At 37.9% G+C, this 17758-nt stretch overlaps 1 protein-coding gene across 2 annotated transcripts in view; it reads right to left on the bottom strand.

Annotated features, from left to right (window-relative positions):
- The window catches only part of DOP1B (DOP1 leucine zipper like protein B), a 50931-nt gene that overhangs the window by 18050 nt on the left and 15123 nt on the right, over positions 1-17758 (bottom strand). The window contains exons 6-19 of one of the 2 annotated variants that reach the window (XM_085304673.1): positions 16985-17083; positions 16111-16234; positions 15088-15188; positions 14526-14640; positions 11808-11928; positions 11204-11323; positions 10495-10600; positions 9817-10008; positions 8316-9009; positions 6587-6855; positions 5712-5864; positions 4581-4681; positions 3669-3859; positions 286-1900 (exon numbers count right to left, since the gene is read on the bottom strand). In XM_085304673.1, coding sequence (XP_085160799.1) covers positions 286-1900; positions 3669-3859; positions 4581-4681; positions 5712-5864; positions 6587-6855; positions 8316-9009; positions 9817-10008; positions 10495-10600; positions 11204-11323; positions 11808-11928; positions 14526-14640; positions 15088-15188; positions 16111-16234; positions 16985-17083 — 4001 coding nt within the window. Of the gene's footprint in view, positions 1-285; positions 1904-3668; positions 3860-4580; positions 4682-5711; positions 5865-6586; positions 6856-8315; positions 9010-9816; positions 10009-10494; positions 10601-11203; positions 11324-11807; positions 11929-14525; positions 14641-15087; positions 15189-16110; positions 16235-16984; positions 17084-17758 lie in introns of both variants that reach the window. The other variant, XM_085304662.1, reaches the window with a different exon arrangement.

The raw sequence follows: 17758 nt of genomic DNA, 5'->3' as shown, positions 1-17758 counted from the left end.
CCTGGGACAGCAGACAGAAGGGGACAGGAAATATCACAGCATTCTTGCTGCTGGTCCCCTTTCCTTCCTCATCTAACTGCAATGAGCCTTGCTGCAAAAACACATCCTCCATGTTGGTCTACGGCAAGAGACAGACACCTGCATAGCAGCAGAGTTTGAAGACCAAACTTTGGGAGCCACAGCACTAAACAGAATAACTTAATGTGTACTACCCTGTAATAAGGGGAAATAAAAATATCCTTAAAAAGGCTTCAGCATAACAAATCCCACACTGCAGACTCTTACCTTGCTGATGTTTTCACAGATGTCTTCACAGTTTCATTTTCATACTGTTTGACAAGCTCATCCAGGTTTTTACATATCTGTACAACAAATGGTGCCACTGTCCAGCCTAAGGACCTCCCAAAATAGGGCAGGGAACATGTAACTAAGCCTACCCAAGTGGGATGCATCCCATGACCATACTCTGGTTGCAAGCCTCTAACAACAGCAGAAACAAACAATCCCTGTGAAGTTATTGGATGCGGATAGATATACTGCATTGCACCGATGGCCTGCTGGAAATTAAGAGCCTGCTGCCATTCCTTAGAGAGGTCTGGTTGATTCTCCTGCTCCTCGTGAGTCTGCCCAAGATGGTGCTCTAAGACAATCAATACCTGCAAAAGCTTCAGCAACTCAATCTGGAGTGGGTGTTCGCTCCATATTTGATCACGCCCAAAGTTGATTAGGATCTCTTCAAAGAGTTCTTCTTCACAAACATTATTAACCGCATCTGCCATAAGTAGTTCATACCGTTTCTGACTTGTGTACATAGATGCAGATAAAGAAAGAAGAACAAACTCTTGAATTTTGCATCTTTCTAGCAAATTGTGTATGAACTCTAGATTCTTATTCTCTGCCGACTTTGCCACATTAGCCAGCTGGGTCATCATTCTAATCAGGACTTCCACACTTTTTACCTGAACATCTCTGTTGCCAAGCACATCTCTGTGCGTGACCTTCAAGTAGCATGGATAATATGAGCGCAGAAAACTCAGACAAAGATAAGTAAGCAATTCTATTAGGAGAGAATGGGGACACATGGTTGGGGACTGAGTCTGAAGCTTGCCGTAGAAACTTTGTCCTACAAGAGCTTCCTGATGGCGAGCTAAAAGATTGTAAATGAGGTTCAAATGTGCTGTGGAGCTAGTATCCATGCTAGTACTAGCTACAGCTTCAATAAATTCTTTGGGGTTTGTTTTGAGTACTGCCTCCAGAACAGAAAAAGCATACAATACCCTCCTGGAATCATAAGGCTGCAAATATAACAGCATATGTTTGAACAAAGTCTCAATCATCTCCTGTTTTTCTTTCTGCTGCTTGAGCAACCTAGAATTGGTAATTTCCTGGAGCTCCAAATCTACTTCCTCATCACTTGACAAAGATTCTGATGCCTGAGTTCTTTCAGAGTCAGCACGCACAAGATTTAGTGCTACACTGGATATGGAGCTGTCAGGGAGGAATGCATTGAGGGAACTTGCATGCTTTGTGCTCTCTTTGTAATCCATTGCAGCACTATCCTTTTCCTCATTGGTCACTTCTTGTAGCTCCAGAGAAGGAGAAAAAGAGGAGGTATTTTCACTATCATGGCCTGTGCTGGTGTCAGCTGATTCTGTGTGCTCACTATTATCTTGCTCACCATCTGCCTCATGTGAAGCTACTGGATTACAAGAGGTATCATTTTCAGATTCTTCAGTTTTTAACTGGGGCTTTTCTGGATCTTTTTCCACTTCTGCCCAAATAGCTTCTCTATCCACAGTAGTGAACTGGCTCAGTGGAAGGTTTTCCTCAGAATTGCTCTCAGATGCACCAACTGACTCTTTCAAAGAGACCTTCTTCTTGCAAAGCCAGTCATGTATATCTGCTGGAAGAAAACAAAAAACCCAACACATTCAAAAAAAAATGTATAACTGGCCATTACACAGAACATGCTCTATACTGAATTAACCAGTTTAAGAGAAATAACAACAATAATCAAGTAGCACATCTGCCCTATTTTGCTGTTAACTGTAATCAATAGGGGAAGAAAAAACCCAGCTTCTCCCACCCCCAAAAAAAGTCTTTCCTCAAAAAACAAAACAAAACAAAACAAGTAGTGGAACAATACTAACCTACTCCAATTGTAATAGAACAGGATCAAAACACAAAGTAAGTGTTGTTTCTCTTGTACTATGATGAATCAGATGTGACTTTTTTTTTTAATGTTTCCTGAACATAGAAAGTTTGAGATCAGTAAGGAAGTGATTAGGGTAATTAACTCTTAATAATAAAAACAAAAGAAACCGAAACACTCACTTATTTTTTCCTCTCTAATTACATGCAGCAGAACTAAGAAGGAATATATTAGCTCCATGTTTGCATAGCATCTAATAATAAATGGCTCTCTTTGGATACTGGAAATGTCTGTTGTCTAATTACTTGCCAATCAAAACAGAAAAACAATTATGGAAGCAGACAAGTTAACAGCAATGAGAGAGACAGGTGGCACAGAAGTTTCTTTTACACAGAACTACTGGCCACTTCCGTGCCTCATGATCTACTCCAGGAAACAACCTTGGTTCTTTGGATAAACTGGTGCAGGGTGTCTCATATCCACATCACTTCCAGCAATCCCCAACCTGATGGATCTGCCAGCCTTCACAGGACCTTGCACTCAGAGTATACAACCTGGCTCCATATATATCCCAGTTTTCTTCAGCTACTCCTCCACAGGCCTCTGCCACACCACTTGTCTGTTCCACATCTGTCACATACCCATATGTAGCTCATAACAGTTCTCATTATGGGTCTTAAAACAGACATTTACCTTCCACCTGCCAAATTTAGCCCCTCAAGGCAAATATGCCCTACCATGGTGGATGGAAGTCACCTTCAGCTGCAAACACCTCCCCTTGCTTTTACACCCTAGCTCTGGGATACCTCAAATCACATGCCACAAAGACTCAGCTCTCCTCTTGATTCAACACGGATCTCCTTTGAACAAAAAACATTTAATTTTCAGAGGTTAACAAAATTAGATTTTTGTGGAGTATGACCAGAACTGCAAGATGTACCTCAGAGCATCTCCAACTATTTTTTGTAAATGATTCCTCCATGATCACACTAAGAGGCATATACTGAATAAAGAAATCTGGCATGAGGGTGAATGGTCTGCTGGAATAAGACAGGGCAGAGAAAGTATGATTCGTCTGTCCATTCCGTCTACTTGAACAGTTCCTGAATGGACATAGCCACCAAACTTCTCCTAGATTTTGTTTATTTGGAGACCTAGTTTTTGGAGAAGGGATCATGTGAACAGTGAACACACATGCAGTGTGGATCATTTGGGGATGGGGATGAGTAGGACAAGATCCCAGAGCAAAGCAGGAGGCACTCCAAACCAACAGTGTAGGTGCAGCCACTGTGACAAAAATGGTCCTTAGGCCTTGAACTAGCATGACTTACTCCTGAACTCTGTTTTAAGCATAACTAAATGTACTTAGACAAAAAAAGAGATCTATGGAACTGCTGCAAGACAACAACTCATTTTATTGGAAGGCCATCACAGTTCAGCAACTACCTTCAGGGAGTGTTCAGGAGTATGTCATGCTACATCAGCAGTTACAGTTTCAGTCTAAGAACAGTTTTACCTGCTGAATTTTTCTGTTTGATGTAGTGGATGGAGGTGCGCTGTGTCTTTGGATGAAGCAGCAGCAGCAGGACTGGTTCAAGAATCCGTGCAACATCATTAAGTGAAAGAGCACGGATCAGCCAGCCCTGTGCTGCGGCACCAATTGCGCCATCTGAACAATTGAGACTGTCCAGTACCACAAACAGAGACCTGAATGGAGAAATCAGAATGAAGAAGTACAATTGAAAGTCCTAAAAAGGTTAATGCAAACAACAAAATAGTGGTAGGGAACAGACAGCACGTTAAAACAATGTTCTTTTAGTGTGTGTTCAAGCAAGCACTGGACAACGGCTCATATCTGCTAACAGTAACTTCATTATGTCCAGCATTTTCCTGAGTTGAATTCAAGTATGCATGCATTTGTAGAAGCAAGGCCATACATACACATTCACAATCTAGAACAAGAGTATATTTTAAAAGTTTTTCCACGTGTTTAGAAAGAACTTTACTACTTCTGTCCCATTTTTGAAAAAGGTTATCATCTTGCAACTAGGAACTCATTCAAGACTAAAATTGTTTTTTGGTGCAAATAGCTGGTTCTAGGTTTTATTTTCTTTGGAAAAAATCCAACCTAATCCATCAAGAGAAAAAACGCCTACTATGCAGAAATCTATCAGTACACAAACTACTTTTCATATATGAAGTTGTTTCTATTCTTACAGGAACTTCCTCCAGACAAGAAATAAAGCTATTAAGTGTGCTATGCACACAGAGCAGTCGAAGTCAATAAATCAAGGAATTTAAAGATCTTCATTTTGCTCTTGCGGCTCTGCAGAGAACTTCTTCCCTTTCCAGAAAAAGGATAACATACCTAAGTATAATATAATGAAATAGATACACACAAGCCTAAGCAAATGGAGACGGAAAATACCTATCAAAGGATCGATTGTGAGAAGTCACTCTGCTGCCCTGGATCTCTCTGGTCAGATGCCACATGACAGAGAATCTGAACAGTGCTTCAAGCCTTGTCCCCTTCACATGAAAACAAGACAAATATTTATTTTTTGCAGCATTMATCACTAGATCAAGTTTTAGCGATTTTAAAAACCTTTAACAGAACAACAGTCATTGTGTAGGTGACTAGCAATCTTTCTTGTGTAGCCTGAGAACACTTCTCTATTTTGCAACAGACTAAAACAACAGAATTCGCATACCCATGAATGAATGCAAAATCAAAACCTATCAGTCACAACGCTTCTACAAGCAGAAAAAGATACATCAGTATTCTAAAAAAGTATTTCAGCACTCTTGTGTATAAACATTTTAGTCTTGGTTTGGAATTAAGAAGGCTTAAAAGTTAGTTGACCAATGGGAAGAGACCGCTATATCAGGCAGCATTTTATTGATAATGTTGCTTGAAAAGTTTGAACAGGTATCAAAAATTTTTTTTTTTAGGTTTAAAAATTACAAGAACAAAGATGTGAAGACAATACCTAAAACTGAAGAATACTGTTATGAATTTTATTGTGCAAGGCACTTGCAAATAAAACAAATTATGAAAGAACCGTTCTGTTATTAACCTAGGGAAGTAGCAAAATTAAGAACTTGCTCACTTTAAATATAGCTCAGCCATTATAAGAACTACTAAATACTATAGCAGTCAAAATTATGCTGACATATACATACAAGGTAATGAAATGTTTTGCTGGAATATGAAGTCTAGAAAAATTAACGCAAAGCAAAATGCTCTTTATTGGTTATTGGTAGAGCTGAGTTGTTTGGAAAATATTGACAAAAGACTACAAGCTTTTAGATTTCATAAGATTTAGGCCAAAACTGAAAATGCTCTAGTCTGACTGAACTGTATCCAGTGACTAAATTGAGCAGTAGTCTCGTGATGAATCAGTCACAGGGAACTATAATGGAGAGGACAGAGCATAGGACTTTGAAGAGACAGGGAACATGCGAGACCAAACTGGACTAGAAGTCAACTGGGGGCAGTCTGGGGAGCACTGGAACAACTCTACACTGATGAAGGAGCTTTGGAGAATACAGGACTTACTTTATCATGATCCAAAAGAGCATGGCAGATAATATCTTCACAGATATTTGCTGATGGTGCTAAGCAGTGCAGTCTGTAGAACAGCTCCACACAGGCAATATGATGCTCCCGTGTCTCTTTGTTCAACTGATTCCAGAGCACACAAGCTATTCTCTAGGGAACAATAACAACAACAAACAACATAACTGTCAAATGTTGTTATTTGACTTAAAAGCTTTTTATTACATAAGCACTGAAAGGGATTTCCAAATCTTCTTAGTTTAGCAAAGAGCAAGAATGCAGGTCATAAAATCAGACCTAAAGAATGCAGCTTTCCTACCCTAGGATAACACGTAATTCAGGTGCACGTGCACCAGAAGTTGAGGAAAGTACTCCTACTTTTTCTGGGTCAAAACTTAACAGATGATATATGAGTAGCTGGAAGCATAGAAACCAAACCAAACTTGGAACCCACCTTCAGACTAACACTAATCTCAATAAATGTTCAGGAGAAGAAAAGTATCTTTGAAGTAGATAAACTCTCATCTGAAACCTTAAAGGGGTATCAAAGTTTTCCAAATGAAGCTTTCAAGCTGATGAAACCTAACCTTCAAGTCAGAAATCAACTTGCTCCCCCCGCCAAGAATTTGAGCACAAAACCAATTAGTAATTTTCAAACTGCTAACCACTTTTGAACATCCTACTATAAAGCACATGAATAAGAATACAACTGCTCTCAAGTACTTGTGGAAGAAAAATGGCAAAGGCAGTGCACATCACTATAAAACAGACATTTCCCAATCATTCATGCTAGTAACATTTGCTTCCCTCCCTGCTCCCCAAAAGCAGTGTGTACTTGGGCAGTAAAAACAAGACAACAAAAAAAAGCTTGACACCTGGTAGAAATCTGTTTTCTCTGAGATGAGCTTTAGAACTCCAGGCGCAATGGGAGGAAGGGTRACCATCTGCAGCTTTCCAAAGAAGGGATTGTGGCCAGAAATTTTGTACCTCTTCATTCGATCTTCTATCACAAGTGCCAGGGACTGGGAATGGTTGATCACCTCCAGCAGTGTGGAGATGGACACATTTTGAACGTAGCAGTCATTTACACAACAGCAAATCGTCATTAGGGACTTCAGCCACAGAGGGAAGCTGGCATCACAACCTCAGAAGGTAAGTGAGAAAAACATTTTGGAATAATCTAAAGGTTAGGGTCATATATCCAAAATTTCTTCAAGCAAGCTTACAGGACCAAAAGACAAAATGAAGTCCCTGAACTCAACTTTGATTCTATCATAAAGATCTCTTACTTCAGAAGGACTCTTCTCAAAGCAAGTTATACTTTTTACTCTATGACTCCTAGCAGGAAGCTCTTACAGGACCTCAGTATTTCAATAGTTAGTGGATTTCTACTTTCAAATTTGTTTATTCACAGCTAGTTTTTACAGCTGCTATTCTCATTATCAAAAATAATGAGAAAGGTCTGCTAAGCTAAAGAGGTTCTTTGGGGTAGCACTGAAGCGTATCATTTCAATAACCAAGAAGCACTCCAGGAACAGATACAGCTAGCATCAAATCAAGCCACTGCTGCCTTTCCTGAATGAATAATCCGATATAGTTTTATTTATGCCTAGCTGGAGACATTCTCCAGTATGAGTTCATACCTCTGGCTTCAAAGCCAAATGTTTTAACTGCTTTGCCACTGAAGCAAACTGAACACAATTCATTCTCCACACTAGACATCTTCTGTAGATGATATTCAAACCAGTCCATCATCAAAGGTTCTCTTCTCTGGCTTCAGACTTTTACTGCCCTTTTTGGGCTGTGTAGTAGAAAATAATTCTGAAAACAAGCTTCTATAGATCCTAAGATGATACTCCAAAAACTCACAAAATTATGAAAGCAAGTATAGCTCCATTACTGACCACATGAAAAGCTCTGCAAATATGCAAAAGTATCAATATCAAGCAGACCACTCACCCGTGCAGCTGACAAGAGTATCATCACTTTACTAATTAAGATGGCAGAAATCCATACTGAGGTCAGAAAGAGAATTCAAATTTCTAGTTTCCCAATTCTCCATTCACTGCAAACCTATCCTGCCAACTAGCCTTCAGGCCGATTATTGCTCCTGCTGAAGCTAATGAACTTGAATTCCCAGAACAGGCCCTCCAATTAGACAGAGGGTTAGGAAAGAGTTGTTTTACTTCTGCTATTGTTTAAGGCTCCAGCTCTCCATCTACCATAGATCCTTCTCTCTGTTACATCCCATTTTTTTGTTTGTCCTGAAACTCCTCCTCCACCTTATAAACTCCTCCATTAGTGGGAAGGGAGGAAAGAAATGTCAGAAAGCCTTTTCATCCCTTCAGCTACAAGTTTTGTAGTGAAAGCTTTCAAAAGAAAGCAAATTTAAAATCTTGTGAAAAATATTCCCTCAGCTCAAAGACAAAAAACAAACAACCCACGCATGCTGGTRTTGGTAAGTTTTGAATTCATAAGCAGCTTGCCTGGAGCCTGAAAGGCATTACTGCTGGCACTAAATATATCTCTTGCAAGTGACTGAGTTAATACTGCTATTTGCTTCCTCAAATGATGAAGCTGTCCAGCGAAAGAATCTTCTCTTACCAGGAATCTGAAATAGAGACAGATACAACTGTTCCATCTCCTCTTCTGAAAGATAGACTGGAAATGTGGTACAATCCAGCAAAAGGTGACAAGCTGCAGCAAAAGCTTCCTTGCAGTCTCCTCTAAGGGGTCCCAGGACAAGCATCGCTTGCTCCAAGTCCCATTCTTCTTCCTTCTTTTCCTTTTTACTGCTAGGCTTGCGGTCAGAAGAAAAGGAATTTGAAATTTTGTGCTTGAACGGTGATCCTCGAACGGAGAATAAATCCGAAAGCATYTGTTTAAACTGAGGTACAGCGATTTGCCTGGCTTCCCATGGGCTCTTTTTCTTGCTAGCACTTTCAGGTAGTCTGTAGCCATTCTCTTTTCTCTCTCTTCCACTCAGGTGCATTGCAGAGATGCTTTCATTACTTGCTTCTTGCAACTGCACACCAAAAATGTATTTACTGGAAAACTTGGCAACCAGCTCTTGGACACAATGCAAAGTCTTCTGAATGCTCCCCCCCTTTTTCCATACATCATCTCTCTCAAGGGTTACAGCTGACAGCCCTAAGTGCTGAGAGAGTTCTGGGGAAGAAGCACTTAGACCAATGCCACTGTCTTCTGACTTTAGGGGAGGGAAGGGAGTCTCATCCTCTTCCTGCAGCACAGACTTAGTCTCCAAGGTTATGTCCCCAATTTCCTTTTTCACCGGGCTCTGGAACAGGAACGTAACTTTTAGTTAATATGGCACTGCGGAGGTCATTTTAAAATATGTAGAACTGTAGCAGGCACAGGGGAACAACAATTGAAGAAAACCCTGTAATATTTGTAATTTGTAATACAGATTACTTTTACAAAATGACATATGGCTATTGATAATCAGTTCAACTGCATTAAACCTAATATACGTTTGCACAGTCCACATACCTCAACTCAAACACCGACAGATCAGTAACAACAGATTTGTAGCAAATGAAAGTGCTTCCTTAAAACCAGTCCATTGCTAGGACATTATTCTTTATGTTTGATTATTTCTAACTGGATGCATTTATTTATTCTACTGCAAACCTTGGGAAGGCTGTGTTTGTGTAACTGCTTTATGCCATCTATTCCACRTTCCCTGTAACTGTCTTCTGCATCCAAATAATACCACATTGTATTAAATGTTCATATGGTTGGACCTTCACAGACCTYAACAGCTGTAAAGCTGGGTTTGATCTGGGAACTTGAATCTCTTGCAACACCAGAAAGATCACACTCTTTCCAAGGGGTAGGATTATAGTCTCAGTTTTGGACAAGACCAACATATTTGAATTATGACAGTGAAGGAGTATAGAATTAGATACACAGTAAGATTTACCAGGCATAAAAGAGCTCTGGAAGAGCAACAGAAGATAAGTTTTGAAAAATTGTTTATTGCTGCAGTTATCATCTAGATGTAATTTAGAATAGGAGACTTAACATTTTAAAATAAATATATCACTAAATTTTAAACATCTGTAAGTAGATGAGAAGCACCTACCCCATTTCCACTGCCTGTCTCAATGTCCAGATAGGAAGGCGGCATTTGCACTTTGCTCAGCACCTTAAAGCAAGTCTTTAAGGCATGAGTGAGTTCTGGTAAATCTAGTGTTTCCATGTTTTCCAGGAGAGACTGCACCATATAGCTAAGCATCTGTGGAAGGTACTGAGTCTGCACTTCAGAGTAGAGTTCCTAAAATAAATAAGCATTGTTTAAAATAGTTAAGTAGCTTATCAGAAATTTCATTAATATTCAGATGTCTAGCAACATTGATTAAGGAATGAAAAAAAATAGTTCATCCATGGTTAAGTTGTATAAACTTGCTTCAATGTTATTCCTTCTTTCTTTGGTCTACATGATTAACACTGAACCACACTAAAAATGCACTGATTGTCAGCCACCTACTAAAAGACAAAATATCCACAGGAAATGATTTATTTAAAGAGGCAAACCTCAGGTTCCTGTATAGAATCACCACATTTTAAAAAAGCAAAAAAAAAAATTATTTTGCTAGGCAACCACAAGGGTAGCTGTAAACAAGTAAGCATATGAGTTTGCAGAACGTACCATGCACATGCTCATTTATAACAGTTTGCCTCTTTCCATTTAGGTAGTCACAATACAAACTATTTGTTTTAAGTATCTAACTTTGAAATAGTTAACTTCAGGTTGTCTTACCAAAGGAATGACATCGAGCAGAAACATTAACAGTGTGCAGAGCTCTGAAATTGTAGGAGGAGCGCTAACACTTTCAAGAGGATACCTCATCTTTGTGGATTTGTTTCTGGCATTGAGAAAAACATTTTTAAGCTTTTTTTCCTGTCAACATTCTTGTCACAATAAAACAACTTCAACTAAACCAGCACAAAACACTGAACAGCTAGGAACTCTGAAGTAAAGTGAAGCAGGTTCCTAATACAGTGAAGTAAAACATTGTCAAAAAATCACCGACATTACAGCTTGTATGTGGGATGCTAAAGGACTTGTAATTTTCTACTTGAATATCTATAGATAATCTTACTACTTGGAAGTATAATCTTTTTTCTGATATTTARAATGAGACAAAGAGAGAGATATCTTTTTGCTTTCCCTCAAAAACATTTGTTTTTCCAACAAAGAAAAGAATATCTGCCTTTTCCACTTCCCCTTCCAAACTCTTCTGCCCTTCAAACACTATTTTGAAAGTAATTTGTTCCTCAGTTCGCTAGTTCTTTTGCAATTGTTTACTCTTTGCATTCTTGAATTACTTTAGGATGTAACATATACACCTAACATTTATCATTGCTCTAATAGTATTTAAATCCCTCAGAAAAGTTTCTCTGTTATCTTACGCAGATTTCTCTTAGGCCATATTTTTTTGTGCACTGTCATTTGATAGCATAGTCACCTGAAACAGTCTTCAAAACATCTGGTCATATAATCCCAAAGAAAATCAGTGCTCAAGGATGTGATCAATAAATTCACTGTTTTCACAATTTCTGAAGCATTTTTATTTTCTTTAATTGCACTGTGAGCAGAGGGAAAAAAAATGTCAATGAAGAAACCAAAAGTATGCATATTACAGTATCATCTGTCCCATTTTATAAACTTTTTTACCCTTGCTCTACAGGGTGAAAAACATAGAATTGTTTTAATTCAAGGATTAAACCATCTGGAGTTGCTATATGTTGAGTATCTTTCTCCAAGACAAAAGAAACATAACTTTTACTTTGAAAATCAGAAAGCTAAGAATTCTGCTACTAGGCTGATTCTTTGCCAATATGATTGGATTTATCAGTATCAGTGATATGTGGTGTACTTCATTCTCTGCCAAACAAAGACAGATATGAAGTGTGCAAGGGGAAAGATGCTAGGAAAGTCACAGAAAAGAGACTTTATACAGAAAGAAGTTAAGCTTGCTAAAAGCTTAACTTCCCTTAATTTGGTTAGATTTTATTAAGCTAATAAAAGTGATACAGTTTCAGTTAGCAGTTGAAAACCTGTAGTTATACCTTGTAAGAATGTTGCCACTTTGATTGTAGCTAAGTTTGAGATCAGAGCCAAGTGCCTCTTTGCAGTAGGAATAAAAGGCTCTAATTACTTCAAGGAACAAATCCCCAACAACCTGTGGCCCTACAATCAAAGGAAAAAACAACTTCAGTAATTACACCAAAGTGATTGCAAGGCTGTTCAGTGACAACCTTTTATAGACTTAAATTAGGGAAAACTAAAATGAAATCTCATGAATACTAAATATGGAAAGAATGTTTATGTATTTTTCTTAATGCTATATTTTTAAAAATATCCTAGTTAAATACTTAGTTAAATAAAGTTTTAAAATTGCAAAGTCTGTAATTGTTCATTTCATAATGCTAAGGCATAATTTGGAAAGCAATAGCAGTGATTCTATGTTACACTTAAGACATTACAATATGACCTACATTGTTCTTAGTTACCTCAGTCATTTGTAAATGGACATAATTATGTGGTAAACTTACAGCTGACATGCCAAAAATAATCACTACGTCTGGATCCAGGAAGAAAACAAGCAGAAGATTTTCCTATATGCATTTAACCTACTGACCTCATTAAATTTTTTTGAGGTACAGAAGCTGGAATAGTCAGTGATTAAGGAAGTTTGGGTGACTAAATATATTATAAATACATATTAACATACAGTTAATTTTCAAGGGTCAGCACCGCCTGTTTTTTATCTGCAATTGTGTATAAAGAAGGTGAGCAATTAATGTGTAAAACACTCTAAGCATGAAACCATTAAAAAAAGTGTATGAATCATTTTGCTTCTAAAAACAGAAGTTAAGTAACTAAAAATAGCAGTAAAGGTCAAAGATTTTTGCTTATGTTCTAGTCTGCTACCTTAAAAAAAGGTTCTTTCACTAAATCCATTTTAAAGGAAGTGAAAGTCATATTCGCTTGGGATAAAGAATTTGCATTTTTTGTGTGGGATGGAACAGAAGAAACGAGCTTTATGATGTAATTTAGCTAAATATTCCTTATTTGTAGTTCAGATTAACACTGATTATTAGCAAAATAAAATGAAGGACAGTATCTGCCGTCTACTTGGTAAAATAGGTTATAAATTTTTTGATTAATCTAATGACTTTTGTCGACTGYTCCTCTAGCATTTTTGTCAGGAAATAAAAATGCTTTAACTCTGATTGGTTTTCGATGTTTTTAAAAAATAAGTAACATTCTTTACATTGACTTACTGTCTCTAGAATCTCACTACTCTGTGTGTCCTTTCACGCTAGATCTAACAGCTGAAGGAGACATTAGTACCAATGTCTTAGGCTAACAACTGCTTTGGCCGCTTCTGCCAAGGTAGCATTCATTTGCTGGATAAGTAAAATTGAATCCTCATTCTACCTGTCACTGCTTTGATAATTCTTTACCAGGAAATGTACTTAGAAGGACTTTCCTGATCCATGAAACAAAACAATCTTGCCAGATGTGAAAGCCCGCAAAACCAACTGCCAGTAAAGCATTTAGTATCAGTTACATGATTTTTATTCATGCTATAGACTACTGGCTTAGTCAATGGTAAATTCCCTCTCCTCTCCAGGATAATAAATAAATAAATAAAATAAATAATAAATAAAAAAAATTGACTGAGGTACAGCCAGTCAGATTGTATTAGCTTCTAACAACTACCAGTTAACATGCTTCTCATACTTAAAATTGTTTTATATGACACTGACAAAAGACTCCTATCTTTAGAAGATTCTTACAGAATACCATTAAATCCCCCAAATTTGTCAAGTCACTTTGGCCTTTTTTCTGTTGTTGTTGTTTAAAAACATAACATAAAAAGGAGAACTTGCTCTTTAAAAGAACGGCTGGCAGGACCTCACCCTTGTGGAGCTGAGGACTTTATGTACACAACAGGACAGACATGTGACAGCCCTGGAAAGACGTGGAAATTCTTCACTGCTCAGTCATGGAGCCTCAAACTATAGCTCCCATAGCAGCATCAGGTCAGCGCAGGCCTGCAGTGTTACTGACAGCAGTGCTCCCACCTCTTCACATCCCTAGCAGGTTACTTCCTGCTGCAGTAACTGCAGGTAAATGGCTCTGCTGATTTTGGCAGCAGTAACACCATAAGCTGCCTGTGTGACTACAGCGTATGGAAAAGCAACACTGTCATGAGAATCTGAGGCAACCCCACAGGAAGGCCGTAAGCACAGCCAAGAGCTGGAAACAAACCCAAGAAACCATGGGTATTTTTCCTGATAGAAGCTTCCTTTCAAGACCAAAAAAAAAAAGTAAAAAAGGAAAAAGAAAAGAAAACCTGACAGGATATTAGAGATCAGGCTCCAAGGAATGAACTGACCACAACACTGAGGCTAGAGCAAGTGGTTCTAACTGGACTCCCTGACTGCAGCTCTGGGCACGGAAGAGTCATCCACACTGGGATACGTCCATGCTACAAATTGCAATGTTCTGCAGAAAAGCTAGAGCTAACCTGCAAAGTACTAGCCACAGAGCCAACTCATTCACACAACTCAGGCTGGACACTGCTCTGAACCGGTGTCACTCCTTTTGGAGTGACAGAAAAGGAAACAGTCCCCCTGCACAGTAATATGCCACATACACACATTCAGAATTACTCTGCATGGTGTTGTCCCAGTCCTGCTTCTAAAGGTAATGAACATTAAGTCATCATTATAACAGTCTTTAGTAGTCACAACAGAAGTGACAAATAATATTACCTATTTCAGGTTTGTCAAGGAGACTGATTAGGATGCGGAAAGGTTTCAAATAAGCTTGATGCCGTTCTTCCACGTCAGACTCTGAGAATTTCTGATGTAAAATTTCAACCAAACTCTATCAGAAAGAAAACATCTAAATGTTATATGAAGAAGAAATATTGCCATTTTAACAGCTGAAGTGTTTTTGAGCTTGATTCTTTTGTTTATTACCAGCTACAAGGAAATCTCAATTATCCACACTTGTCAGACCTCTCCTAAGATACATGCAAGAATAGATCTTATTCAAAAAAAAAAAATTTTTTTAAATAATTCAGGCAGTCCTTCAATGATACTCTTTAGTTTCATTAGATTCCATTTATACTGAAAGCACATATAGTAACAGGACAGACTCAACATAGAATACATCTGGATAGCTGAAAATATAACCAGCAAAAGGGTGCTATCTTTAGGGAAAGAAAGCTCTGAAGGACAAACCAAGCACAGTGTACAGTGAACAATCAGATACAGTTTGGTGTAAAGTTTAGAAAGATCATAACTATACCCATATAAAATGAATACCAACCTCAACTAAAAGATCTTTGGAGTATTTTCCAAAAAAATAAATAGCATGGTCTTCAGAAGTTGTAGAGTCTGGAGCAAAAGCATCCCCTTTAATATCAGAACCTATGAATTAAATAAAAGCATCATGACTACAGAGAAACAGAGCACATTTACAACATTTACAGAGCACAATTCAAGATCAGCTATACAAATATTGAAAAAAATCACATTGCATATTGTCACTTTAATCTTTGGAATTTTAAGCTGCATAGATTTAAAATATTTTGTTCTAACACTCTACTTGAAACTAACTCACATACTGCCCAGGGAGAGCCCGCATAGAATAGTTTGTGATACCCAGATGTACTATACTGAATATAAATTGAAGTCAAGCTTAGATCCAGCTCTAAGGTGAGCAAAGGCAGACTTTAACGCAACTATATGGCTGCAACCTATCACTTACCATCTCCTCTGATGCTCTTAAAGGAATGCAGATAGGGAGAAGCTATAGCTTCCCTCACAGCCCCTCCTTGACAATTAAACCCACCCGGGAATCGTTAATAGACTACTCCTTTTTGAAGAGAGAGGATAAAATAGCTTCCCACTCCATTCAGACCAGTGAACCACGTCAGAATGAACCATATGTGGTTCAGAATGAACCACAGCAGAGACTAGAAATAATTCATCAGATATTTTGGAGATCTTCAAGGCCCACCTGGATGCATGTCTAACATGCTCTAGGTGACCCTGCTGAGTGGGGAGGCTGGACTAGATGATCTCCAGAGGTCCCTTCCAACCTTACTGATTCTATGATTCCACCCTGTGATTCAGGATAGTGGAATGAATTTAACCTATGAAGAGAAGACCTGTTTGCCAAATGAATGTGTGATTTTTTTTTAAAACCCATACTTCATAAATGGCAACTAAACAATGCTTTCTATTTTATCATCATTCATCAGCTACCAAAAAAGCACATTGCATTTTTAAGCACGGAGTTTTTCTAAGATATTTAGTACATTTAACATCACAGTAAATCGTATAGTACCTAGCAACCATGCATACAATCTTCTATTGAGCGACATGTCTCTCCTCAACAGTGTCTGTGTAGCTGATGAGAGAATATATACTAAATCAGTCCTGTGCAATAGGATAGCGCTTTCATTGGAATCCTAGGATGAAGAGCAAAGATAACTTAGCTGTTTACAAGCARTGAAACAAGTCAAATTGGTGAGGAGCTTTTAAAACTGGATTATTAGTGTTTTGAAAGAAAAAAAGCAAGAAACCATCAACAATGAACTTTTGTATACTAAAATCTCAAGAAATCTGATACAGGTATATGATTATTTTTACATTCACAGTGCAGAGCCACAATTAAGCTCAAAATACTGAAGACTTCATTATGTTATACTTGAAGACTTAAAAATTAGTTGGTACCTTCAAAATACCAACCATACTACAAGCTAAGTTAGGAAATAATGGGGAAGAGCTCATGTTTCAAGCACTGCTTGTTTTCCTAGCCTTTTATGAAAATACTGCAGTTCAATGCAGACATCACCAAACGCTCACATCCTACTTAAAGGAATCTGTATTTATTCCATGTGCAGTTTCTCAGGCCTGAATACTTCAAGCACATTCAGATATCATGAAACATGCACTGTTAAAGCACAGCTACATTTGAAACATTCTGAGGATATATTCTGAGGATGCAATCAGGTTAGCTGTAAAGAGTTTCAGAAACAGCCTCTGTTGCTACTAAAATAGATAGGGAACAAAAAAAAARACCCCAAAGTCATTTATTGGTTTTGAAGGTACAAGATTCTGACATTTGGTAATAATAGAAGTGGGAGCTGGACTGTATTCAGAAAGAACATCTTTCCACACCAAGTGCCCTTGTGACAATACTAAAATAGTCCTCTTACCAAGGCTGTATAAAATGGGAAGAAGAACAGAATCACTTCGAGAGTGTTTCTTTGCACAAGGACATTTGAATCCAATACTGATGTGCACAAAGATTTTATCTGTAAAAGGAGAAGAAAGAAAAATAGTGTTTTACTTCATGTTAACATATGAAATATGACCATTGAAAATAACGAAAAGGAGTAGGACATAAAGTAAACTTGATTACATGTGAATGTTTTTTTGTTAAGAAAAGAGTGCAATCACTCATACACCTCCCCCTTTAAAAATAAATTAAGAAAAACTGTTTTTGTGGAACACTGTTAAAGTATCATTCATACTCATACTTGGTTTTGTAACAATACAGAATGTCACAATATGATATCACTAGCTATCAGATAGAATGTGAAGTCTTATGAAATGCAGATATTAAATATTCGTACCAGCATTAGTTATTCCATCCCTGGAATTAAACATAAATTACTACCTACTGAAGTTTTCCATTTGACTGGGGCAGAGGGTAAGGGGTGGCTGGAGGGAAAAGATGCTAAGCTTCAGAATTCTCTTCTAGGATTACAAAAGTATGCTAATATCATAGTAAACAAAGCCTTCAAATATTGTTCTGAAATAATGTCAGAAGGTGCTTGTAGTGGAGAAAAAACACTTCAAGAAACATCTTAAATGCAAAAACAGAATAGGTGAAGGAGATGTTAGGTTTATTTTCTGATTTACAAGAGAGTCAGTCCTTTAAGGCTCTGTACAGTACTGATTACCAAAACCTACAGACACTCCAGAAG

This window comes from Rhea americana, unplaced genomic scaffold, assembly GCF_003343005.1.
Source record: "Rhea americana isolate MKP2758 unplaced genomic scaffold, rheAme1 scaffold_101, whole genome shotgun sequence".
Lineage (NCBI taxonomy): Eukaryota > Metazoa > Chordata > Aves > Rheiformes > Rheidae > Rhea > Rhea americana.
Note: the sequence above shows the minus strand (reverse complement) of the source record. Positions and strands in the feature narration are given on the sequence as shown.